Source organism: Schistocerca nitens, chromosome 7, assembly GCF_023898315.1.
Source record: "Schistocerca nitens isolate TAMUIC-IGC-003100 chromosome 7, iqSchNite1.1, whole genome shotgun sequence".
Classification (NCBI taxonomy): domain Eukaryota; kingdom Metazoa; phylum Arthropoda; class Insecta; order Orthoptera; family Acrididae; genus Schistocerca; species Schistocerca nitens.
The window spans coordinates 64716116-64742994 of NC_064620.1; the positions used below are offsets into that span (position 1 = coordinate 64716116).

The 26879-nt window shown below is 41.1% G+C and overlaps 1 protein-coding gene across 2 annotated transcripts in view; it reads right to left on the reverse strand.

Moving 5' to 3' along the window:
* Nucleotides 1-1410: 1410 nt before the first annotated feature.
* The window catches only part of LOC126195278 (centrosomal protein of 120 kDa-like), a 238950-nt gene continuing 213481 nt past the window's right edge, over nt 1411-26879 (reverse strand). For both annotated transcript variants that reach the window (XM_049933815.1, XM_049933814.1), the window contains exons 14-15: nt 9367-9454; nt 1411-1673 (exon numbers count right to left, since the gene is read on the reverse strand). In XM_049933815.1, the coding sequence (XP_049789772.1) occupies nt 1509-1673; nt 9367-9454 (253 nt within the window). In that variant the 3' untranslated portion in view covers nt 1411-1508. The remainder of the gene's footprint in view (nt 1674-9366; nt 9455-26879) is intronic.

Consider the following 26879-nt stretch of genomic DNA (forward strand, 5'->3'; position numbering starts at 1 on the left):
TTTCTATGAGTTTTTCCCCGTAAAAACACTTAGTGTCCCAACATGCCCAATGTTCAACAGTTTCTCTTCATTTTCACACCACCGATGACCCTTTTTTTTCCATCAACATCAAATATACAATTTCCCTGTTCCCTTGCATAGCGGATAATTTGAAGTTTAAATTTCACTGTGTAACAAGTATGCTCCTTTCCCATTGTCACAAACCAAATGATCAAATTTGGGCACTACTTCTTCAGAAGATACCACGGCATAATATTGTTGCTCTGCATTGCTCAATTGTTATGTATGGTTGCCAACATTATTCAGTGATTTCCTGTTGCAGAGCATACTCTGCAATATGACAGTCGAGATCTTGGTGCCTGTTTTACCATAAGTGCCACCTGGATTTTTCACACAGACACCAGTTTCTCACAAGTCCACAGGTGAGAACTGGCATTACAACATGTCCTTGGTTCTTGCCACTCACGTGACCTTAATTTACATTAATTTCTTAGGCCTCAGCATTTCTTCACAGTAACTACCCTTTTTTTCACTCCCTATTAGTTTTCTATGTCTTTAATTTTCTAACTTTTCTATTGCCCCCCTCCCACCTCTATCACATATAATGCACTTAGCGTTTTGCTCTTATTAACTCATGCACAATGTTTTGGCAGTAATCTCTGTCTTGTGTACTATCCTATCTTCCACCATTAAGCTCTCAGGTTTTCAGATCTCATCTGGTGCAGTCGCCAACACTTCCTTCTTCTTTAACTCTTCTGCCAGAAGGAGGAACCACTGTATCCAAAAGCTTGCAAACTTTAAATAACTATATATATGTTCTCCTGCTGTCGTTTGGTGAGCAGGTTTTTTTACCTATACAATTACATTACACTTTAATTTAGTGTCTGCATCATGTACTGTTTGTCCCAGATAAGTTGACAATTCACACGGTGGCTGTTGGGAATGGCAAGAGGGGCATTTTGCCTGCCTAGGGGAAAGGAGCGATGAGAGGAAGGTAGCACTGGCTGCTTGCCATAGCCCTGGCACCGTTACCCTTAACAATCTGCAGCTTTCGAGACTAGGGGCAGCTTAATGTTGGCAGAGCTCTGAGACAAATGAATGTCACATGTATGTGTCCATGTGATAAGTCAACCTTAGTTATGAAGAATTTGATGAAAGGGGGTCAAAACAGGCAAATAAAAGCACTATCTAAGTGCACTTTATCATAAATTTAGTAGTGCAACATATATTCAAGATTCACTTTTTACTATAATCTCATAACAAAAGTTTAGATTCAGCCTATAATTCGATGGGGCCTATATTCATGCAAATATGGTAATCTGGCAGTTACACAAAGATAAATAGCTCGCACAGAATAGGCTAGCATGGAGAGCTGCATTAAACCAGTCTTTGGAAGGAAAACCACAATGCCACCACTTAAGAGTCATGTATTACATACAGTATTATGATGACATCTTTGTTAGAAACAGGCTAACAATTTAATTATGTGCGCAGGTGGTTAAGTTATTTCACAACTGTAGATTTCTTATCTCATTTTTTAGTCCCAAAATAACTGGATCATCTTCAGTATAGTTTCCTGTACTGAGAAGTGTGTCCATCTCTTCTATTAGTCTTGAAGCATCACGCTGCACATCTTCGTGACAACTTATAAAGGTTGTAGGTGACTTCTGGTGCTGTGGAGTAAAGATGTACATATTACTTTCAAATTACACATAAGATAAGACATAATGGTTACAAATGGGGATGTAAAACATCTATTTTCTGTCTAGCAGTGAAATGCAGCATGTGGTGATTTACGTAGATGCTGTTTGCAAATATTCCTTGTATCAGTTATATTAATTTAGTCAATTCAGTTAGTTGTATTTGCATATTCTGTGAGTTTCTTAATTATTTAGTTAGGCAAAGTGATAGGTAAGCTTAGGCAAAGTCTAGCTAAGCTCACAACATCATAAGAAAATGTGCATGTCATAGTGATAACATAAACCTTCTGAGATACACACAAGAAAATGTCATTAAAAAAGTCAATGTTTTATCAGTATCTACACAACCTACACCAACAGTAATAACATGACAACTTCATAACAAATTTCATTATGTTTATCAATAGAATATGTTTCCATAGTGTAAAACCTTTGGTCATTATGGAACATAAAGAAAAATATCCCAGGAGCTGTGAAAAAAAATACTTTGAGACTGACATTAAATCTTTATCTCCATTACCTGTCAGCCAGTTCTATAATAAATCAAGCTTAAAGCTTTCTGCAGTAGCTGTGCTATACAATGCGAAATTTCTGTTGAAATTCATGTACCGATTCTTTAATTATATGTGAAAATGTTTGAGATGTAGAACTGGTGCTTTCCAATGCACCTTTTTTTAATTAAGAAAAGGTCTTAATTTCTTTGGGGTAGCTGCTCTATATTGTGCTGGAAATCTTACTGACATCCATCCATCCATCCATCCATCCATTTAGGAGTAGATAGTGGATGCTAATGCATTTAGACATTCTGGTTGACAGGCATTTCATTCAGTTTTGAAATTAATTTCCTGACTGCGGATTACTTGACAGCAGCGGTTATACGGATCTTCAACCCCAATGCCAATATATGAAAATTTTTGCCAGACTGGGACTCAAACCTAGCTTTCCAACTTGTGAGTGTTCACCTTAACCAGATCAGTTATCTGTACACATTCCCCAGACTGATAGAAACTTTAATATCACACTGTGTACATCCTCATTTGTAGTCTACTAAATTCATCATCTGGGTTAGCAGGTCTATACCTAATACACAGCTGATGTCAAGGAATTCACAGAAAGTGAATTACGAGGGTCATCCACAAAGTAAGTTCCGTTTCTATTTCTATCAGTGGCAGCGCTATGATCGCAGTTCCGAACATGAGCGGCAGTTACTCTGACTCAAGGAGAAGACATGTGCGCCATTTTCAGATCACTGCTGCCAACGTGTACTTTTTAGTGCTTCTTTATAGTGCCAGCCGTAATTGAAAATGCCACCTCATGTGAAAGAAAGTTAAAGAAAGTCTGTTAATTATTGTTCAGTGCTGTATTAAGTAGCATGTTGTGTCGTACAGTTTGCAAACATTGAAATAGCAAAGTTAGAGGAGCAATGCATCTGCATTCAGTTTTGCGTGAAACCCAAGAAAAGTTTTACAGAAACACACCAAATGATGCACGAAGCCTACACTGACGAGTGCTGAAGCCCTATTCGGTGTCGGATGGTTCACACGGTTTAAAACTGACCTGACAGAAATTAAAGATGACCCTCATTCAGGATACCCTTTGACGTCTACTGACTACGCTCATGACAGGAACATCAACAAAATTGTGCATGCCAATTAAAGACTGACTGTCTGAGATATTGTAGAAGAATGTAACATTCCAGTTGGATCATGTCATGAAATCCTGACACAGCATCTTGGAATGAATTGTGCTGCTGCCAAGTTCATCCCACGGCTCATGAACCAAGACCAGAAAGACCTTCGCCTCGCACTGTGTGAAAAGCAAATTATATGTTCTTTAAGAGAATCATAATTGGTGATGAGACATGGGTCTATAGTTATAATGTTGAGGCCAAGGTTAAATCTTCACAATGGGTTGGAAAGGTTCTCCAAGAAGAAAAAAGTTTGTCAGGTCAGGTCAAATGTCAAAGTCATGCTGACAGTTTTCTTTGAATTTGAAAGATTAGTTCATCACGAATTCCTGCCACAGGGACAACTGCTGATCGATGGTACTATTGAGATGTGTTGGGACTCCTGCAACAAAATGTGAAAAGGAAACAGCTTGAAATGTGGTGGTACAATTCATGGTTCTTGCATCACGATATCGAACCCGCACATTCAGCCCTTTTGATGAGTGACTATTGCACAAAAAACTAAATGACTGTGGAGCCTCATCCTCCATACTCACCAGACCTGGCCCCTCCGGACTTTTCTTTATTTCTAAAGTTCAGAACCCCATTGAAAAGATGAGGATTTGCAATGATAGATGAGAGAAAAGAAAATCTGCAGATGCTGCTTCACGTAATTCAGCAAGAGGCATTCCAAGACACTTCCAGAAGTGAAAATGGCATTGGGAGCAGTGTATCAATTGTGGAGAAGAGTATTTCAAAAGAGACCATGCACAATAACTAAAAAGTAAGCGCAGAAAAATTTTGTTGACAAAGTTCTGGAATTTTTTCAACAGACCTTGTATGATGCAATTCTCAGGACAGCCCTTCAAAAATTAGGGGCGTATGGTCATTGCAGGTTATAGCTGCTCACATTATGCTGCCCATCGTGTCTCTGTATGTTCCTGCCTGACACCCTTCGGTTAATGCTTCTCTACCAATATCAAGGTAGAGTCTGCTCTAGCTGTGAAACATAAGAACTCCCTTTGTCACAAAAGTTCCAGGACAGGTTTTTTTTTGCAATACTATAAAGGAACAGGTGTTTTTATGTTACCTGGTATGTGTGCCTCCACAAAATGACCTCAGCCATGGTTCGATGCAAACTCACTAGGTGCCAGGGCTATGCTTAGCAATACACTGTTTGGGATTTCGGTGCATTAGTTACGTTGACACAATGGATGCTGATTGCGAGCACAGAGGTAACATTAAGTTCTGTTTTAAGCTCCGGAAAACCCATAGTAAAATGTAGACAATGAATAAGAGAGAGAAAATGGGGGAGGTACTTTCAAGAAGTCATGTTTTTGAGTGAATCAAATGATTTCATGAAGGTAGAGATTCAGTGAAATGTGATCCCAGAGCAGGTCAAACATCTACAGCACATACTGATGCAAACACGGACATATAAGGCAGTTATCGGAAGAAGACCATCATGTAACTGTGCGTGTGATATAAGAAAAATTTAAATAGAATTGTGATGTGTGTCTTAAGAATATACGCAAAGACTTACAGATACAGTAACTTAAGGCAAAACTCCTCCCTCACACATTAAAAGACGAATAGGAAGAGGAGAGACAAAGAATTTCTGCAGAACTACTGGATAGACTCAGAATGACATGATCCCACATTTCTCGCAAAGATTATTGCTGGAGATGAAAGTTGGTGCTACCAGTATGACCCTCACTCGAAGCATCAATGTACTGAATGGCACAGTCACGGATCAATTTCTCGACCTCTGCTATCGGGTGGAGAAATGTAGGATCCCCCTGAATAGGTCAGGTATGCACTACATGCAGGAAGTGGCTACAAGGGTAGCAGAGTACGTGTGGAGTGCACATGTGGGTTTTTTAGGTTAGAGAATTCCCTCCCTAGGCCCGACAACATGCCTCCTGAGACGCGGCAAGGTAGGAGTAGGCAAAATGCAACAGGGAATAACAATATTAATGTGCTAATAGTAAACTGCAGCAGCATCTATAGAAAGGTCCCAGAACTGCTCTCATTAATAAACGGTCACATAGTACTAGGGACAGAAAGTTGGCTGAAACCAGATGTAAACAGTAATGAAATTCTAAACTCGGATTGGAATGTATACCACAGAGACAGGCTGGACAGTGAAGGGGGAGGCGTGTTTATAGCGATAAGAAGTGCAATAGTATCGAAGGAAATTGATGGAGATCCGAAATGTGGAATAATTTGGGTGAAGGTCACGGTTAAAGCAGGCTCAAACATGGTAATTGGATGTCTCTAAAGGCCCCTGGCTCAGCAGCTGTTGTGGCTGAGTACCTGAAGGATAATTAGGAAAATATTTCGAGTAGATTTCCCCACCATGTTATAGTTCTGGTGGAGATTTTAATTTGCCAGATATAGACTGGGAGACTCAAACGTTCATAATGGATGGCAGGGACAAAGAATCCAGTGAAATTTTTTGAAGTGCTTTATCTGAAAACTACCTTGAGCAGTTAAACAGAGAACCGACTCGTGGCGATAACATATTAGACCTTCTGGTGACAAACAGACCCGAACTATTTGAAACAGTTAATGCAGTACAGGGAATCAGTGATCATAAAGCGGTTACTGCATCGATGATTTCAGTCATAAATAGAAATATTAAAAAAAGGTAGGAAGATTTTTCTGTTCAGCAAAAGTGACAAAAAGCAGATTTCAGAATACCTGATGGCTCAACACAAAAGTTTTGTCTCAAGTACAGATAGTGTTGAGGATCAGTGGACAAAGTTCAAAACCATTGTACAATATGTGTTAGATGAGTATGTGCCAAGAAAGATCGTAAGAGATGGAAAAGAGCCATCATGGTACAACAACTGAGTTAGAAAACTGCTGTGGAAGCAAAGGGAACTTCGCAGCAAACATGAACATAGCCAAAGCCTTGCAGACAAACAAAAATTATGCGAAGCGAAATGTAGTGTAAGGAGGGCTATGCGAGAGGCATTCAATGAATTCGAAAGTAAAGTTCTATGTACTGCCTTGGCAGAAAATCCTAAGAAATTTTGGTCTTATATCAAAGTGGTAGGTGGATCAAAACAAAATGTTCAGACACTCTGTGACCAAAATGGTACTGAAACAGAGGATGACAGACTAAAGGCCAAAATACTAAATGTCTTTTCCCAAAGCTGTTTCACAAAGGAAGACTGCACTGTAGTTCCTTATCTAGATTGTCGCACAGATGACAAAATGGTAGATATCGAAATAGACAACAGAGGGATAGAGAAACAATTAAAATCGCTCAAAAGAGGAAAGGCCGCTGGACCTGATGGGATACCAGTTTGATTTTACACAGAGTACACGAAGGAACTTGCCCCCCTTCTTGCAGCAGTGTACCGTAGGTCTCGAGAAAAGCGTAGCATTCCAAAGGATTGGAAAAGGGCACAGGTCATCCCCGTTTTCAAGAAGGGACGTCGAACAGATGTGCAGAAGTATAGACCTATATCTCTAACATCGATCAGTTGTAGAATTTTGGAACATGTATTATGTTTGAGTATAATGACTTTTCTGGAGACTAGAAATCTACTCTGTAGGAATCAGAATGGGTTTCGAAAAAGAAGGTCGTGTGAAACCCAGCTCACGCTATTCATCCACAAGACTCAGAGGGCCATAGACACGGGTTCCCAGGTAGATGCCGTGTTTCTTGACTTCCGCAAGGCATTAGATACAGTTCCCTACAGTCATTTAATGAACAAAGTAAGAGCATATGGACTATCAGACCAATTGTGTGATTGTACTGGAGAGTTCCTAGATAACAGAATGTACCATGCCATTCTCAATCGAGAGAAGTCTTCCAAAGTAAGAGTGATTTGAGGTGTGCCGCAGGGGAGTGCCGTAGGACCGCTGCTATTCACAATATACATAAATGACCTTGTGGATGACATCGGAAGTTCACTAAGGCTTTTTGCAGATGATGCTGTGGTATATCAAGAGGTTGTAACATTGGAAAATTGTACTGAAATGCAGGAGGATCTGCAGCGAATTGACGCATGGTGCAGGGAATGGCAATTGAATCTCAATGTAGACAAGTGTAATGTGAGGCGAATACATAGAAAGAAAGATCCCTAATCATTTAGCTACAATATAGCAGGTCAGCAATTGGAAGCAGTTAATTCCATAAATTATCTGGCAGTACGCATTAGAGTGATTTAAAATGGAATGATCATATAAAGTTGATCGTCGGTAAAGCAGATGACAGACTGAGATTTATTGGAAGAATCCTAAGGAAATGCAATCCAAAAACAAAGGAAGTAGGTTACAGTATGCTTGTTCGCCCACTGCTTGAATACTGCTCAGCAGTGTGGGATCCATACCAGATTGGGTTGATAGAAGAGATAGAGAAGATCCAACGGATAGCAGCATGCTTCGTTACAGGATCATTTAGTAATCACGAAAGCATTACGGAGAGGATAGATAAACTCCAATGGGAGACTCTGCAGGAGAGACGCTCAGTAGCTCAGTACGGGCTTTTGTTGAAGTTTCGAGAACATACCTTCACCGAGGAGTCAAGCAGTATATTGCTCCCTCCTACGTATATCTTGCGAAGAGACCATGAGGATAAAATCAGAGAGATTAGAGCCCACACAGAGGCATACTGACAATCCTTGTTTCCACAAACAATACGAGACTGGAATAGAAAGGAGAACCGATAGAGGTACTCAAGGTACCTTCCACCACACACCGTCAGGTGGCTTGCGGAGTATGGATGTAGATGTAGATCACAAACCTCACAAAATGTCTAATGACAACCTTTGCGAACAAAGACAATGTTGAATGCATTCTTTGATAACAAAGGATTAGTTCACCATGAGTATGGTCCTCCAGGTCATACAGTGAACTAAACTCTTTACAACGAAGTCTTGAAACATTTGCGACAAGCAATTCTACATCGCCGTGCTGATTTGTGGCATTCTCAGGACTGGTTCTTAATGCACGACAATGCAAGAACCTATGCCACTTCATATGTTACCAAGTATCTGGCCAGACATTCTGATATACCATACCACATCTGCCGTATTAGCCCAACCTCTTGCCTGACAATTTTCTCATGTTTCCGCAAGTGAAAATGCAACTGAAAAGAAAGCTCCATTAAGATACTGCAGATATCAAACACACTGTGACAAATGAGCTTACAAGCATTACAGTAGAAAATTTCCCTGCTTGCTTCCAATAACTCTAGAAATGTTGGAAAATGTGTACAGATGGCCAAGGGGACTACTTTGATAGGAGCTAGCATCATTACTTGGTAAGTGTTATTTCCTATTTTTTTAAAAAAAAGTCTGTCCTGGAACTTTTCTGACGAAGGAAGTATTTGTCACTCATCTCTTCGGCCACGCATATCAGTTCACAAAAGGAGGCATGTTCTGTGGTGAAAAGATTCAAGAGGAAGCCTGGACAGTGGCACCCTTGTATGTAGCCCTGGCTCCTGATAGTCCTATTTCGTGCTGCAATTGACATGTGACCCACAGGCTCTTATCTGATTTGCTGGTTCAGGTGTGCTCTGGTATACTTTTGTCATCCGGAGCCAGGATGGCAAGCAAGTATACATTCCCTTGACTACAGCTCCATCATTGATAATCGACTGACCTCTTGCATCCAGTATGCTGATAAATTCTTAGGGCAGATCATTTTACATCTAACTAGCTCATACTGAAGTTAAATTAACCATACAAACTGAGCTTGTCGACACTTCTCTGGTGTGTCTGCAAAGTTTACTGACCCGGTATAATCTCTAAAATAGATCAGCTTTTCAGCAAGTTGCATATAAATGTCATGAGCACAGTGTTTTAATACTCAGTATAAAGGTTCTCACACAGTTCACAGAATGATATTTGTTCTTGGAAAATGTATCAGATACAGGGAACAGAATGTAATGCAAAAGTTCAACATAGAGGCTCTGTTCCAGTAATAAAGGTAGTTGTTTAGTTACATTAAACTTACAGTTACAACTACTGTTTGAATACTCACAACAGGAATGGAAAGTCGTGGTGCAGCTGCAATGAGATCTTGATCCTTTTGCAAATCTTGCATTTCCCGATGTAACAGCTGCTCCAAGCTGAAACAAGTTGAATATTACAAGAAACACATATGATTATGCCACCAAAACTTGGTAAAGAACTGATGCATTAAGAGACAAAGTAGCCACTAAACTGAAATAATTGCAAGGTAACGGTGTAATTGCTCCCACTCAAGCTAATCAATGGCCAAGTCCTCTTGTTTTGTTGCCTAAGCCTTCTGGTCGCATTCGCATTTGTGTTGACTTCAAGTGTACTGTCAACCCACTGACAATAGTTGAGACTTATCTGTTAGCTCACTCTGAGGAACTCATGGACAGGCTTGGTGCAGGATGTTGCTTCTGTAAGACAGATTTGCAGGATGCCTATTTGCAAATTCTACTGGCTGAAGAATCACAGAAAGTGTTTGTTGTAAACACACACTTAGGACTGTTGAAGTATTTGCATTTGCCCTTTCGCAGTGCTTCCACAGCAACCATTTTTCATTGTTACTTGGAACAGCTGACTGCGAAAGTACCATTTTGTTCAAACTACCTTGATGATATTGTCATCTCAGGTTGTACACCAAAGGAACACATTGCCAATTTTCATATCGTTTTTCAAGTGTTGTCAGAAGCAGGACTCATGTGTCATCTTGAAAAGTGTGACTATTTTCGTCATGTGATAAATAGTCAGGGAATGCACCCCCTCCAATCTCATTTGCTTGCAATCCGTGACCAGCCTGTTCCTCGCAATGTGTCTGAACTGCAGTCAGTATTAGGCAAAATAACATACTGTAAGGGTCTATGGGTTGCACACAGCCGTACAGTATGGACACGCGCTCGCCAGCCACCCTGTCTGGAATGCTGACAATTTGCTTGGTCAGTAGACGCGCGTCCGGCCGCACTGCGATGGAGAGTACACAACTGGCCACAGTCCGCAGCGCGGCCTCGGGTGTGAGTATCTCTCTTTTCTTAGCTCACCATGGAGCCTTTTGATACGACTATAATTAGTCGGTGTTAGGATATCAGACACTGTGATGATGGGTGCGCATAGCGTGCGTGTTTTATAATCCGCCTTTGTTAATAAAACTGTTTAAACTTACTTCTCATGTTCGTGTATTGCCGTATCTCAAGGACACACCGCTTACAAATCCTGACCAAATATTCATGTAATCATTATCGGGGCAACAACACACACAAACTACCCCCTTATAGAAGTGGTGTCAGCATGGAGATGATTATGGAAAATCTACAGTCCTGAAGAGGTGCAGTACAACGTGAACTTCGAGCAGCAGCAGCGTGAACATCTTCTGACTATGCGGGGACATCCAACGCTGGAATTCAGGTTGGTCTACTCCAGTTTGGCTAGAATACGAAAGGCAGTGATGGATTTTTATTTTACATTTGAGTGACTCATTGGCGTTAAATTAGACAAAATGTCGCAATCCAGTCAGAGTAACGTCGATCTACAAACTCTTATTAATGAACTGCAAGAAGATATTTGGTAGTTAAAAGCAGAAAGAAGCGAGCGTAACATTCCGAGAGACTTGTCAAATGATAGTTCATGCAGTACAAGTACAACTACAATAAAGAATTTTTCATTATTGCCATCAGTACCAGTGTTTAGGGGAAACCCAAAGATGATGTGAAGTGTTTTTTCATAAACTTGAAGGTGCCGCCCTGTTAGGATCATGGGCAGATTCCGATAAGCTAGTGGTTGCCAAATTAAGAATTCAGGGAGTAGCACAAGATTTCATTTGCGCGGAGCCTACTTGCGTGAAAACAGAAGATTACAATGAGTTTAGAATGATTGTTGTTCAGAGATTTCAACGTAAAAATGTGATCAGATTTTACAGAGAGCAGCCTAACAGTTTGCGAATGCGACGAGACGAATATATCAAGCAGTTTGCCGACAGAATTCGAAACATCAATGCTCAAACGTACGAGTTAGTAGAAGATGAAAATTGCATTCAGTTGTTCGGAGCCAACCAGAGCGCCTTGGACACATTCATTCATGGGTTGCATGGAGAGGAAGTAAGCAAAGCTGTTCGATTGGCGTGATGTAAAACGTTTCAGGAAGCAGTAGAATCAGCTGTTGGTTTCGTTGAAGCACTAAGACGACCGAATGAGATGCAGAAACAAGAACACAGAGTTTTCAACAGAACAGTAACAATGCTACAGATGCAATAAGCTGGGTCGCAAGCATAAGGATTGTAAAGAGAATCGAATCTGCTATCACTGCGGCATGCAGGGTCACGTTTTGAGAGATTGTCGCAACAAGAAGAAAGGTAATGTGAACAACAGACAATCTGCCAGATCTTTAAACGAGTATGGGGATGTATGGGCCACCACTCCATCTGCCCCTAGCCAGAGACAGTGATTCCTGTTAGTTCCAGTGAAAATCAGACCTAAAATGACTTAGTGATAGGTGCCGTATATTATGGGAGAAACATCAAACTACGTATTGACACAGGAGCACAGACCTCATTAATGTGGCGTTGCATAGATATACAGGATAAATTGAAACCACTGTTAATAAAAGTGTGAGGGTTAAATGGAGGAAGGCTACATAACTATGGAAAAGTTGACGTAGAATTATTTCTTGGCCAAGGCCAAGATGAAGGTGAAAATAAAGATAAATACACAGCAAGGGTGCAAGTAGTTTCAAATAACGAAACGTGTTACGATGGTGTACTTGGATTTGATTTATTGTCCGCTAATGAGGAAGAGATGTTTGTCGCAGAACAAAGGATCAGACTAGGCCACAGCAACTACAGCCTAGGAAATCATTCTTCAGATCATACTCACAGGAGCAGCAATACGACGTCATGGGAATGGACCACACAAACGACGGATCAGTTCAAACCGTCTGAGTCGATGTTCAAATTCATCAGCCTCAGCAAATTCCCAAGGGAGCACGAAAGACAATCTATGTTGAAGTTAAGTCACCCTGATGCAAGGAAGGAATTTTTGTTATTAATTGAGCGATCCCAGAAAAGTGAGTTATTGGATACATTGCATTGTTATGTTGCTAGACATGTAGATATCGCTACAATGGTGAGACAGAATGTCATAAAAGTCCCGGTTACAATAACAAATATGAGCAATGAGGATGTTGTTTTGCCACAAGGAACGAAAGTTGCTGAAGTGTCAAGCTTAAGTAAAAGTGACATAATACAGATTCCAGATGAGGTAACAAATGCTGCAGTTATAAACACATATTTTTGTAATAGTACCGCAAAATTGCAACGAGGAGACGAAGTTAATAATGAACTGAAGCACTCGATTTTGAAAAAGAAACAACATTTGACAGCTGATGAACAGAAGATTTTTGCGCCTGTTTTATTGGAGTATGCAGACTTATTCCGAGAACGTGCAAATTTACCTGTCACTCATTTAGTTCAGCATTGTATTCATACAGGGAATGCAGCCCCAATCACACAGAAACCTTACCAAATACCATTCAGTCAAAGAGAGTTAGTAGAAGACATGGTTAAAGAACAATTACAAGCTGGAATTATAAAACCAAGAGATCCTTCAAACCCACCATGGCGTTCGCCTCTTGTAATTGTAAAGAAGAAACCAATTTCTGGAGAACCACAGTTCCGTTTTTGTGTTGATTACCGATCTTTGAATGCTGTGACCACACCCGACATTTGTTGTTGTTGTGGTCTTCAGTCCTGAGACTGGTTTGACGCAGCTCTCCATGCTACTCTATTCTGTGCAAGCTTCTTCATCTCCCAGTACTTACTGCAACCTACATCCTTCTGAATCTGTTTAGTGTATTCATCTCTTGGTCTCCCTATACGATTTTTACCCTCCATGCTGCCCTCCATTCTAAATTTGTGATCCCTTGACGCCTCAGAACATGTCCTAACAACCGGTCCCTTCTTCTTGTCAAGTTGTGCCACACACTCCTCTTCTCCCAAATTGTACTCAATACCTCCTCATTAGTTATGTGATCTACCCATCTAATCTTCAGCATTCTTCTGTAACACCACATTTCAAAAGCTTCTATTCTCTTCTTGTCCAAACTATTTATCGTCCATGTTTCACTTCCATACATGGCTACACTCCATACAAATACTTTCAGGAACGACTTCCTGACACTTAAATCTATACCCGATGTTAACTAATTTCTCTTCTTCAGAAACGCTTTCCTTGCCATTACCAGTCTACATTTTATATCCTCTCTACCTCGACCATCATCAGTTATTTTGCTATTCAAATAGCAAAACTCCTTTACCACTTTAAGTGTCTCATTTCCTAATCTAATTCCCTCAGCATCACTCGACTTCATTCCATTCGACTACATTCCATTATTATCATTTTACTCTTGTTGATATTCATCTTATATCCTCCTTTCAAGACACTGTCCATTCCGTTCAACTGCTCTTCCAAGTCCTTCGCTGTCTCTGACAGAATTACAATGTCATCGGCGAACCTCAAAGTTTTTATTTCTTCTCCATGGATTTTAATACCTACTCCGAATTTTTCTTTTGTTTCCTTTACTGCTTGCTCAATATACAGTCTGAATAACATCGGGGACAGGCTACAACCCTGTCTCATTCCCTTCCCAACTGCTGCTTCCCTTTCATGCCCCTCGACTTTTATAACTGCCATCTGGTTTCTGTACAAATTGTAAATAGCCTTTTGCTCCCTGTATTTTACCCCTGCCAACTTTAGAATTTGAAAGAGACTATTCCAGTCAACATTGTCAAAAGCTTTCTCTAAGTCTACAAATACTAGAAACGTAGGTTTGCCTTTCCTTAATCTATTTCCTAAGATAAGCCGTAGGGTCAGTATTGCCTCACGTGTTCCAACATTTCTACAGAATCCAAACTGATCTTCCCCGAGGTCGGCTTCTACCAGTTTTTCCATTCGTCTGTAAAGAATTCGCGTTAGTATTTTGCAGCTGTGACTTATTAAACTGATAGTTCGGTAATTTTCACATCTGTCAACACCTGCTTTCTTTGGGATTGGAATTATTATATTCTTCTTGAAGTCTGAGGGTATTTCGCCTGTCTCGTACATCTTGCTCACCAGATGGTAGAGTTTTGTCAGGACTGGCTCTCCCAAGGCCGTCAATAGTTCCAATAGAACTCAGGTCTTTCAGTGCTCTGTCAAACTCTTCACGCAGAATTGTATCTCCCATTTCATCTTCATCTACATCCTCTTCCATTTCCATAGTATTGTCCTCAAGTACATCGCCCTTGTATAGACCCTCTATATACTCTAGAGATGGGTCGAACTCATTCGTTCCCGTGAACGACTTCATTCATTTCACTCTTTGCCATAAAGCGTTCAAATGAAGTAGTTCATTCATGAAGTACGGAAGCCTGGCGAAGTTGCCCACTTCGCCGCTCAACCACGTTTCGCCTCGCTCGTACAATAAAGCTTCGTAATAGTTCATAATTTTACGAACAGATGGCCGAACTGTGCAGTAACGTGCACGCAACATTTTACGCTCTTACAGCGTCTGAGCCAACTTAAATAGAGCATGGTCGAAGGGGACAAATGACAGATAAACAGAGAAGCCTGTCACATATAAAGAAGGTACTATATTTAATCTTGCTCGACATTTTCTCATGAAGGGCCCAAAAAAGTCTTCATCTGCCAAGTGAAACATTTTTTGTTGTATTCATGGACTGAAAACTAGGGCTACCAACGAAATGCAGTCCAATTTTATGTTCCTTTTAAAATTTACTCCAATATAGAATGAGTATGTTTACCACTGTCACAAAGTTTATATATCTACGTTAAATAATTATTCAGAAGTTTTCCTGTAGATTTTATTTTTGTTGAGAGTAATAACCCTCCAGATTCAAAATGTAAACTGTCACCTGTAGTCATTGGTATGATTTCAGGTAAAATCCCTCTTACAGTGTTATTAACAAACCTTTTATTTTCATGTTGGCTGTGCATGCTCACACAGCCAGCCTCTTCATTTGTATCTGTAATATTCATTTGACCGCAAGCGCGGCCAACGGTAGGCTACCGGTAGACGCGAAGTATAACTGAACTGCACAAATAGTCACGGGTAATGATGTCAGCACTGCAGGAAGCAGCTGATGCTGCTTTCCCCTCGCCCCTCACAACCCATCGCAAATTCTATCGTTTCCCACAAACGCCGCGCAATTCGTCGACAGGCAGTAGAGGGGGGGACTGAAGTGAAGGGAGAATGAGTGACGTAGCGCCGATGTAATGGGATGAAGGAGAGGGGAAGAGAGTCAGTGAACTAGAAAAACGTGTGGAGTGTGTTATCTGTGAAGTGTTTGAAGTACCAGTTCATTGAAATTGAGTGGTTAGTTCACACTTCACTGGAGTGAAGCGTTCTTTTGAGCGACTCATTCACGAGCTCCCCATCACTAATATACTCCTTCCACCTTTCTGCTTTCCCTTCTTTGCTTAGAACTGGGTTTCCATCTGAGCTCTTAATATTCATACAAGTGGCTCTCTTTTCTCCAAAGGTCTATTTAATTTTCCTGTAGGCAGTATCTATCTTACCCCTAGTGAGATAAGCCTCTACATCCTTACATTTGTCCTCTAGCCATCCCTGCTTAGCCATTTTGCACTTCCTGTCGATCTCATTTTTGAGACGTTTGTATTCCTTTTGCCTGATTCTTTTACTGCATTTTTATATTTTCTCCTTTCATCAATTAAATTCAATATTTCTTCTGTTACCCAAGGACTTCTACTAGCCCTCATCTTTTTACCTACTTGGTCCTCTGCTGCCTTCACTACTTCATCCCTCAGAGCTACCCATTCTTCTTCTACTGTATTTCTTTCCCCCATTCCTGTCAATTGTTCCCTTATGCTCTCCCTGAAACTCTGTACAACCTCTGGTTCTTTCAGTTTATCCAGGTCCCATCTTCTTAAATTCCCACCTTTTTGCAGTTGCTTCAGTTTTAAATCTACAGTTCATAACCAATAGATTGTGGTCAGAGTCCACATCTGCCCCTGGAAATATCTTACAATTTAATACCCGGTTCCTAAATCTCTGTCTTACCATTATATAATCTATCTGATACCTTCTAGGATCTCTAGGATTCTTCCACGTATACAACCTTCTTTTATGATTCTTGAACCAAGTGTTAGCTATGATTAAGTTCTGCCCTGTGCAAAATTCTACCAGACGGCTTCCTCTTTCATTTATCTCCCCCCATCCATATTCACCCAGTATGTTTCCTTCACTCCCTTTTCCTATTCTCGAATTCCAGTCACCCATGACTATTAAATTTTCGTCCCCCTTCACTACCTCAATAATTTCTTTTATCTCATCACACATTTCATCAATTTCTTCATCATATGCAGAGCTAGTTGGCATATAAACTTGTACTACTGTAGTAGGCATGGGCTTCCTGTCTATCTTGGCCACAATAATGCGTTCACTATGCTGTTTGTAGTAGTTTACCCGCACTGCTACTTTTTTATTCATTATTAAACCTACTCCTGCATTACCCCTATTTGATTTTGTATTTATAACCCTGTATTCTCCTGACCAAAAGTCTTTTTCCTCCTGCCACTGCATTTCACCAATTCCCACTATATCTAACTTTAAACTATCCATTTCCCTTTTTAAATTTTCTAACCTACCTGCCCGATTAAGGGATCTGGCATTCCACGCTTCGATCCGTAGAACGCCAGTTTCCTTTCTCCTGATAACAACGTCCTTTTGAGTAGTCACCGCCCGGAGATCTTAATGGGGGACTGTTTTACCTCCGGAATATTTTACGAAAGAGGACGCCATCATCATTTAACCATACAGTAAAGCTGCATGCCGACATTTACCCCTTACCAAATTTAGTGGAAACTTTGGATTATTTGGGCAGATGTTGAATTTTTTCAGTATGTGATTTAACAAGTGGTTATCACCAGTTAACAGTGCATCCAGATGATCAAGCAAAAACTTCATTTGTAACCGCAACAGGAGTATACAAGTATCTTCTATGCCGTTTGGACTTTGTAATGCTCCAGCTACATTTCAACGCCTTCAATTTTATGAGGGCTCACCCCAACACAAGCACTTATTTACCTTGACGATGTAATAATTTTTGGTGAAAACATGAAGCAGCATTCTGAGAGACTACAAGCTGTTTTTGAGCATATAAGAGTGCAAACCTGTCTTTATCAATAGATAAATGTCATTCATTTTGCACAAAGTAAAGTTAACTACACTCCTGGAAATGGAAAAAAGAACACATTGACACCTGTGTGTCAGACCCACCATACTTGCTCCGGACACTGCGAGAGGGCTGTACAAGCAATGATCACACGCACGGCACAGCGGACACACCAGGAACCGCGGTGTTGGCCGTCGAATGGCGCTAGCTGCGCAGCATTTGTGCACCGCCGCCGTCAGTGTCAGCCAGTTTGCCGTGGCATACGGAGCTCCATCGCAGTCTTTAACACTGGTAGCATGCCGCGACAGCGTGGACGTGAACCGTATGTGCAGTTGGCGGACTTTGAGCGAGGACGTATAGTGGGCATGCGGGAGGCCGGGTGCACGTACCGCCGAATTGCTCAACACGTGGGGCGTGAGGTCTCCACAGTACATCGATGTTGTCGCCAGTGGTCGGCGGAAGGTGCACGTGCCTGTCGACCTGGGACCGGACCGCAGCGACGCACGGATGCACGCCAAGACCGTAGGATCCTACGCAGTGCCGTAGGGGACCGCACCGCCACTTCCCAGCAAATTAGGGACACTGTTGCTCCTGGGGTATCGGCGAGGACCATTCGCAACCGTCTCCATGAAGCTGGGCTACGGTCCCGCACACCGTTAGGCCGTCTTCCGCTTACGCCCCAACATCGTGCAGCCCGCCTCCAGTGGTGTCGCGACAGGCGTGAATGGAGGGACGAATGGAGGCGTGTCGTCTTCAGCGATGAGAGTCACTTCTGCCTTGGTGCCAATGATGGTCGTATGCGTGTTTGGCGCCGTGCAGGTGAGCACCACAATCAGGACTGCATACGACCGAGGCACACAGGGCCAACACCCGGCATCATGGTGTGGGGAGCAATCTCCTACACTGGCCGTACACCACTGGTGATCGTCGAGGGGACACTGAATAGTGCACGGTACATCCAAACCATCATCGAACCCATCGTTCTACCATTCCTAGACCGGCAAGGGAACTTGCTGTTCCAACAGGACAATGCACGTCCGCATGTATCCCGTGCCACCCAACGTGCTCTAGAAGGTGTAAGTCAACTACCCTGGCCAGCAAGATCTCCGGATCTGTCCCTCATTGAGCATGTTTGGGACTGGATGAAGCGTCGTCTCACGCGGTCTGCACGTCCAGCACGAACGCTGGTCCAACTGAGGCGCCAGGTGGAAATGGCATGGCAAGCCGTTCCACAGGACTACATCCAGCATCTCTACGATCGTCTCCATGGGAGAATAGCTGCCTGCATTGCTGCGAAAGGTGGATATACACTGTACTAGTGCCGACATTGTGCATGCTCTGTTGCCTGTATCTATGTGCCTGTGGTTCTGTCAGTGTGATCATGTGATGTATCTGACCCCAGGAATGTGTCAATAAAGTTTCCCCTTCCTGGGACAATGAATTCACGGTGTTCTTATTTCAATTTCCAGGAGTGTATCTTGGTCATGTTATAACCAGTGAAGGTGTTCGACCTGATCCAAAATTAATTGAAGATATAAAGAATTTTCCTGAGCCACAGAATTTGAAAGAACTACAATCATTCTTGGGATTGTCAAATTTCTACAGACGATTTATAGCTGGTTATGCGAATATAGTACGTCCAATGACACAGCTACTGAAGAAAGGAGCCACATTTAATTGGTCAACAGAACGCAAACAGGCAATGGAAGAACTTAAAACTGCTCTAACCACAGCCCCAGTGTTAGCCTATCTGGACCAATCTGGTAAACAACATGTGAATGCTGATGCAATGAGTCGAAAAGTCAATGTTTGTGTTACAATAAGTCGAGAAGAAGAGTTAAAGGCAACTCAAGATGAAGATCCACAATGCAAATTATGGAAAAATGATCAACGTTTTGTAGAAATAGATGGATTATTGTACAAAACCACTAGTAAAGGAAACATCCTAGTTATTACAGAAAGCATGAAAGAGAAATCATGGGAGAGCAACATGATTCTTTATTATCAGGACATCGCGGTAAAAAAGCAACAAACATTAAAATAGCTCAAATGTTTTGGTGGCCGAGCCGCAAAGCTGACGTTTTCGAGTTTGTTTCGGAATGTGATTCTTGTAACAGATGGAATAATGTAGAAAAAGTAGAGCACCATTGCAAGAACTGCCAGATCAAGTGAACTATTTGAATGAGTAGGACTAGATGTCGTAGGACCATTGCCTAAGACTAAAGATGGAAACAAATGCATATTGACAACGTTAGATCATTTCTCTAGATACCTTCTCATGATACCAATACCTGATCAGAGCACTGAGACTATAGCTAAAGTTTTTGTAAAAGAATGGATTCTCAAGTTTGGATCACCATTAAGTATAATTAGTGATCAAGGAACGAATTTTATGAGTGAATTACTGAAGCAGACTTGTAAGCTCATGCAAATAACTCAGTTAAGGACTACACCAGCACACCCTGAAGGAAATGGAAGAGTTGAGCGAGTCTACAGAACAATTATTAAAATGGTTAGCCATTACGTGAGCAGCATGCCAAAATGCACATCTCAACTGGCCTAAGTCCATATGAGATTGTCTACGGAAGAAGAATGCATTCACCCTTGGACTTTGCACGATCGACTGCTGGAATCAGCAATGAACATGTAAGGGATCTAGCACGCAAGCTAAAGGAAGCACAGAGGGGAGTGAAACAGCGAAATCATCAAGCCTTTCTTCAGCAAGCAAAACAACACAATCGCCAAGCGGTATCAAGTTGGATATCTTGTGTATCTGAGCAATGTGGTGTTAAAGAAGAGTCAAGTCTAAAGTTTAAGAAGTTTTGGAAAGGACCATATCCAATCTTGGAGGTGTCGTCGCCAGTCACTCTTAAGCTCAAACTGCCCTTTCGTTTGATTGTCATTCATGTCAATCATGTACAGCCATTTCTGGGTAGGTTTGCTGTAGTATCGCAAGACGATGAGGACTGACCAAGAGGCAGACCAGCTGTTCTCAAACCCAGGAAGCGAGAATCGCGAGGTCGCAGTCCAGATTTCGAGGCCGAGGCATCGCCACGTTCCAAGCAATCCTGTTCCAGACACCCCTACAATCTGCGTAAACATGTGTAGTGCGTGAGAGTGCAATGCGTGTGTTTATTTCAGCCATGTGCTTATGTGAATGTGTTGTGAAAATTTAGTATTGAAGCTATTGCACGAGTGCACAAATGAAACTAAAACTTTTATTCCACAGGTTACCACAAGAAACTCATTTATTTTACGTTCATTGTTAACTCTAGTATTTAGAACTAATTAACCATGTTCATTTTTATTCTAATGCTTGCTTTGATAGTGTATTCTACTAATGCTGTAGTAATAGTACCACAGAATACATATGTTTTGTTTGAACCACGATCAGACATGGTAGTTTCAACAACTAATACAAAACTTGTCCTCAAGTACAATCTGAGTGAACTCCAGCAACAGTTCAATTCTGTAAAGAAACAAATTGACCTAATTTGTTCTGTTAAGGGTAATGATAAAATTTTGGAAATGGGTACATCTTGGTATAATAACTGGATCACAGCCAAAATGCACGTAGAGTCTACATTTGCTAATTATGAACAAGAGATTTACTGTTTTTTAAAGCTTTTCCCACACAAGACTTTAATTAGGCATAAACATTCCTGGTTTGATTTTGGAGGGAGGGAGTATCCTTCGTACTTACTGTATTTGGTACTTTAACTAGTCAAGATCTACTGGAAGTTCAAGGCAAAATGTTAGCTCCTGAACAACAGTCCAGTACAGATTCAACTAACCTCACTAATGAAATTATCGTATTAAAGAATATGCAAAGAACCATTACTAACCACACAGTTTTCATTGAACAGATTGTAAAGCAATTTATCTCACATTTCCACGTACTTCGTAATGAAACGAATGCAAATATCGAAGAACTATTCTAGGGATTAAATGCTGTGAGTGCACCAGGGTGTATACGGGGACAAGGGAAAAAAATTCCCGGATTTTTCCCGGATATCCCGTTTAAAAAATATGCTTTTTCCCGGGCGAAAATACACTTTCTCCGTGCTGACAGTGGGTTTTCCGTAGATTTTTCCTCGGAACTGTAAAACTTATCAATACTTTGAATGGTTAACATTATACACACTCGCGTAGAACTTCACCGGAAAAAAAAAGAAAAGACGGGGGAGAGAAGTTTTGGAAAGACCTTTAATGAAAAAAAAAGGAGAGAAGTTTTGGAAAGACATTTGATTTTCAGCTACATATACGCTGCATATTTTCGTATTACGAAAGTATAAATTCGAATTGCAACAAACACAGCGCGTTAGTTTTCGGAGCGTTGAAAACGCGGTTGCGACGTCCTTTTGTAAGCCAATCATATCTCATGCCACGTGATCTTGCCAGCCGATATTCAGAGCATAGGACACGTGTTATACTCAGCCAATAGCAAGATCACTGGTTACGTAGCGCGAAAACACAAAGAGGAAAAGTTAAGGGTTTACATTAATATACATAGTTTAGCTACTAGAAAAGCTAAGCTTTCACATATAAATAATATTGGTCTCTACGTTTAACAAGCTACAACAGAAGCTAAGCCTTCACATGTAATATTGATCTTTTTTTTTGCGTGTTTTATACTTTAAGATAACATCACACAAACGTGCCAGTAAATTTAAAATTATGGCATAAATGTCTGGGCTCGAAATTCTTGTAAGTAGCTGGTCCTCAAAGTGTTCAGTTTTAAACGCTCTGTGATTTAGAAATTCCTCCCACTTTCTCGCACATAACATAATTCATCTTCCGTAAAAAGAAATTTACTTTGAAAGTAACGCTTTTCGATCTACCATTCGCAATACTATCCGGAGACTGTTAGAAATAGGTTCAATTTAACGGTTGCCAGAGAGCGCCAGAAAACAGGCATTATAGCGCGTGCGCAGCTGCAGTGGTGTAGGAAGCCCGCATGTTCATATGTATAAAGCACTAAGAGAGCTTACATTTCACCATAAAAGAAACAGGGTATCAGAGGATACTCCCAAGGGCATCGTAATTTCGTAAACCATACTCAAATGCATAATTCGGCTTGAAGTGCACGTTGGTTTTTTCCAGATTCACAATGAAGTAGGTCCTATCTTATACTCTACGATCTCATTTTTGGTTGTTTATTTTGGCTTAATGTCATACATGGCAGAATATGATAACGTGCACTTGAAATTCAGCGAACAGTTGGAACTAGCCAAAACTGTGGAATGAAACACATCGTTTCAAATAAAATGGCTGCCTCAGCAGAAAGATTAATAAATCCCAATTTCTTTAGCAAACTTGCAAAAATAACTTCACTGTTCTGCAAGGTGATTAATGTTGGACTGCTAATAACTTGAAAATAAAATTAAATCAGAAAACTGAAACTAATAATATCTCCGTAATTATGTGAATGTATTTTGATTCCCTTGATAGCTCCCAGCCACAGAAATCCGTTTTGTTTTCATTTGACGTGGGAGCTGTAAACCAAGAGAAGCAGCGAAATCACTAAACGTCATTTAACGCAAACACGGGTCACGTGGACACTACAAGTACCCCACTACAACTCAGACAACTTTGCGCATGCGTGAATCTGGCAACTAGGGCGCGCAGGAAAAATTTTTCTCGTGTGCATCTGGCTGTTTGCTGCTACTGCCCATACAACTAACAGCCACACTTCAAGTAGCGGGAAGCGGGAGATGGTACTGCTCATACGCGAGTCAACTACGCATGCGCATCAATCCGTTGGCAAGTGGTCAAACGAACCTAATGTGAATAGTTGTGACGTCATGCTCACAGCAAGCAGTTTATTGTTACGAAGAATTAACATAGTCTTCGCCCTACGGCCTTTTGACATATTTTTGCTATTTGCAGACGCCTGTGCGTAAAAGTTTTTTTTTTCCTCTCTTTTATATTTTATTGCTGCAGTATCATTCTCCAGTAGCAGGAAACAGTAACATTCTTTGCTAAAGAATCAATTCGTACCAGTCAAACTTACAAAAATTTAACTGAAAGCTAAAAGAATGAAAAATTCCCGGAAATACGAAAAAATCCCGGGTTTTTCCAGGTTTTCTCCCGGATAAAAAAATTCCCGGATTTCCCGGTTGTCCCGGGTCGTATACACCCTGGTGCACACTTAGATTTAAACACTCTGTTGTTAAGGATTACTGATAGTTTACCAAATGCTAGAATTGATGCCCTTAACTTAAGAACAGTCTTAAAAAGTAGTTCAAATGATTGATTGAGCAGTGTACTACTACATCCAGAACAATTTTTACAGGTCCTACTATCAGTTGCGCGAAAGCTAGAATACTATGATTTATCCTGTTTACTCTTACAATTTATATGCTTACTATCAGTTAACCACCACACACTCCTTAATGATTGAAGATTAATTAACTGTCATTGTTTCTATTCCCATTGCTACATCAAAGCACAATTTTGAAATGTATAAGATTTATACTTACCCTGTGAAATGGAGACAGGCAGGTACTCATGTAAGGTATGTACTGAATGATTATCTACTGATCAGCAAGGATCAAAGATATTTTGTGTCCATAAATGAAAATGTTTTGCATATGTGTAAACGTAGTCATAAGTTAATTTGCCCTGAATCGGCAGAATTCTTAGACAGTAGAGTGTACAACTGTGAGGAAGAATTGTTTATGAATCATCCCCCAAGAGATCAATGCCCTAGAATTTTAACGCATCTCTATCATCCATTTCTTAAACGATGTTCTGGAGGTATGATTTTCTCATTTAACTCCACCCTTGATGTAACATTTACATGAAAAAACTATGATACACCTGAGCTACCCTTTACACTAAAATTGAACAATAGTGGATTAATCTTGAATGCCACACATTGTGATTTATCATGTGAACTATTTGATATGCCTAGTATTTTGCCAACTACATTTCATGCAATTGGACTTTTGCTATTAACTAGAATGTTATCTGTTTATTACAATGATTCATACATATTAACATATGGAAAGCATTCCTTATCCAATTTTTCTGAAGACAATAATTTAATTAAGGACAATGTAATCTTTTCAAATAATGAGTTAAATTTCATTGAAGCAGCAAATAGAATTAAGTCCTTCGATTCCTCCAATAATATTAATGCATACTTGATTGTCAGTTTTGTGTTTAATTTGTCTTTTGTCAACAGCATTTGTCATGTATGAAATTGTCATCTTGAAGGCATGCTTCCCTGTACCGAACGTTATTGTGTCTGCAAATGAAACACATATTGCAATGCCTTCTGATGCCACAAATGACAAAAATAGATTTGTAATGCCCAGGAGGTCACTTTGAGCCACCTATGGTTGCTCTTTTTCTCTGGGGAGAGTGATGTAAGGGTCTACGGGTTGCATGCAGCCATATGGTACGGACATGCGCTCACCGGCCGGCCTGTCTGGAATGCTGACAATTTGCTTGGTCAGTAGACACGCGTCTGGCCGCACTGCGATGCAGAGTACGCGACTGGCCGCTGTCCGCAGTGTGCAGTATTAACTAGCACGGCCTTGGGCATGAATATGTCTCTTTTCTTAGCTCACCATGGAGCCTTTCAATATGACCGTAATTAGCCAGTGTTAGGATGTCAGACACAGTGATGATGGGTGCGCATAACGTGCGTGTTTTATAATCCGCCTTTGTTAATAAAACTGTTTAAACTTACTTTTCCTGTTCGTGTATTGCCATACCTCAAGGACACACCACTTACAAATCCTGACAAAATATTCGTATAATCATCATCTGGGGCAACAACACACACTAAACCCCCTTATAATACTGAATGCCGCACAGATTGCAGTTGCACTGCAACACTTGCATCACAAAAATTTACCTTTTGTGTGGACTAAAGTCTGTCATGACACATTTCAAAAACTCAAAAATGTTTTACTTAATGACAGATGTTTAGTGCCAAGCCGGTAGTTTTGCAAGTCAATGCTTTTTCTGACAGAATCAGCACTGTGCTTCTGCACAGAATTGGTGCACCAGACAGTCCCAGTGCTTTTGCTTCAATGTTGTTAACTCAAACTCCATGCAATTATAATCAAATAGCACAAGAAGCTCTCGCTATGTGTATGGTGTAACAAAATTCCATCACTATTTGTGTGGTTGCAAGTTCTATTTCCCCCCCCCCCCCTCCCCGCCCCCCCCCCCCTATGAACCATGGACCTTGCCGTTGGTGGGGAGGCTTGCGTGCCTCAGCGATACAGATAGCCGTACCGTAGGTGCAACCACAACACAGGGGTATCTGTTGAGAGACCAGACAAATGTGTGGTTCCTGAAGAGGGGCAGCAGCCTTTTCAGTAGTTGCAGGGGCAACAGTCTGGATGATTCCAGAATGAGATTTTCACTCTGCAGCAGAGTGTGCGCTGATATGAAACTTCCTAGCAGATTAAAACTGTGTGCCCGACCGAAACTCGAACTCGGGACCTTTGCCTTTCGCGGGCAAGTGCTCTACCATCTGAGCTACCGAAGCACGACTCGCGTCCGGTACTCACAGCTTTACTTCTGCCATGTCCTCGTCTCCTACCTTCCAAACTTTACACAAGCTCTCCTGCAAACCTTGCAGAACTAGCACTCCTGAAAGAAAGGATATTGCGGAGACATGGCTTAGCCACAGCCTGGGGGATGTTTCCAGAATGAGATTTTCACTCTGCAGTGGAGTGTGCGCTGATAGGAAACTTCCTGGCAGATTAAAACTGTGTGCCCGACCGAGACTCGAACTCGGGACCTTTGCCTTTCGCGGGCAAGTGCTCTACCATCTGAGCTACCGAAGCACGACTCGTGTCCGGTACTCACAGCTTTACTTCATATGGATTAGGGCTAAGAAATGAAAGAGGAAGCCGCCTGGTAGAATTTTGCACAGAGGATAACTTAATCATAGCTAACACTTGGTTCAAGAATCATGAAAGAAGGTTGTATACATGGAAGAACCCTGGAGATAATAAAAGGTATCAGATAGATTATATAATGGTAAGACAGAGATTTAGGAACCAGGTTTTAAATTGCAAGACATTTCCAGGGGCAGATGTGGACTCTGACCACAATCTATTGGCTATGAGCTGTATATTAAAACTGAAGAAACTGCAAAAAGGTGGGAATTTAAGGAGATGGGGTCTGGACAAACTGAAAGAACCAGAGGTTGTACAGAGTTTCAGGGAGAGCATAAGCGAACAATTGTCACAAATGGGGGAAAGAAATACAGTAGAAGAAGAATAGGTAGCTCTGAGGGATGAAGTAGTGAAGGCAGCAGAGGATCAAGTAGGTAAATAGACGAGGGCTACCTTAGGTAACAGAAGAAATATTGGATTTAATTGATGAAAGGAGAA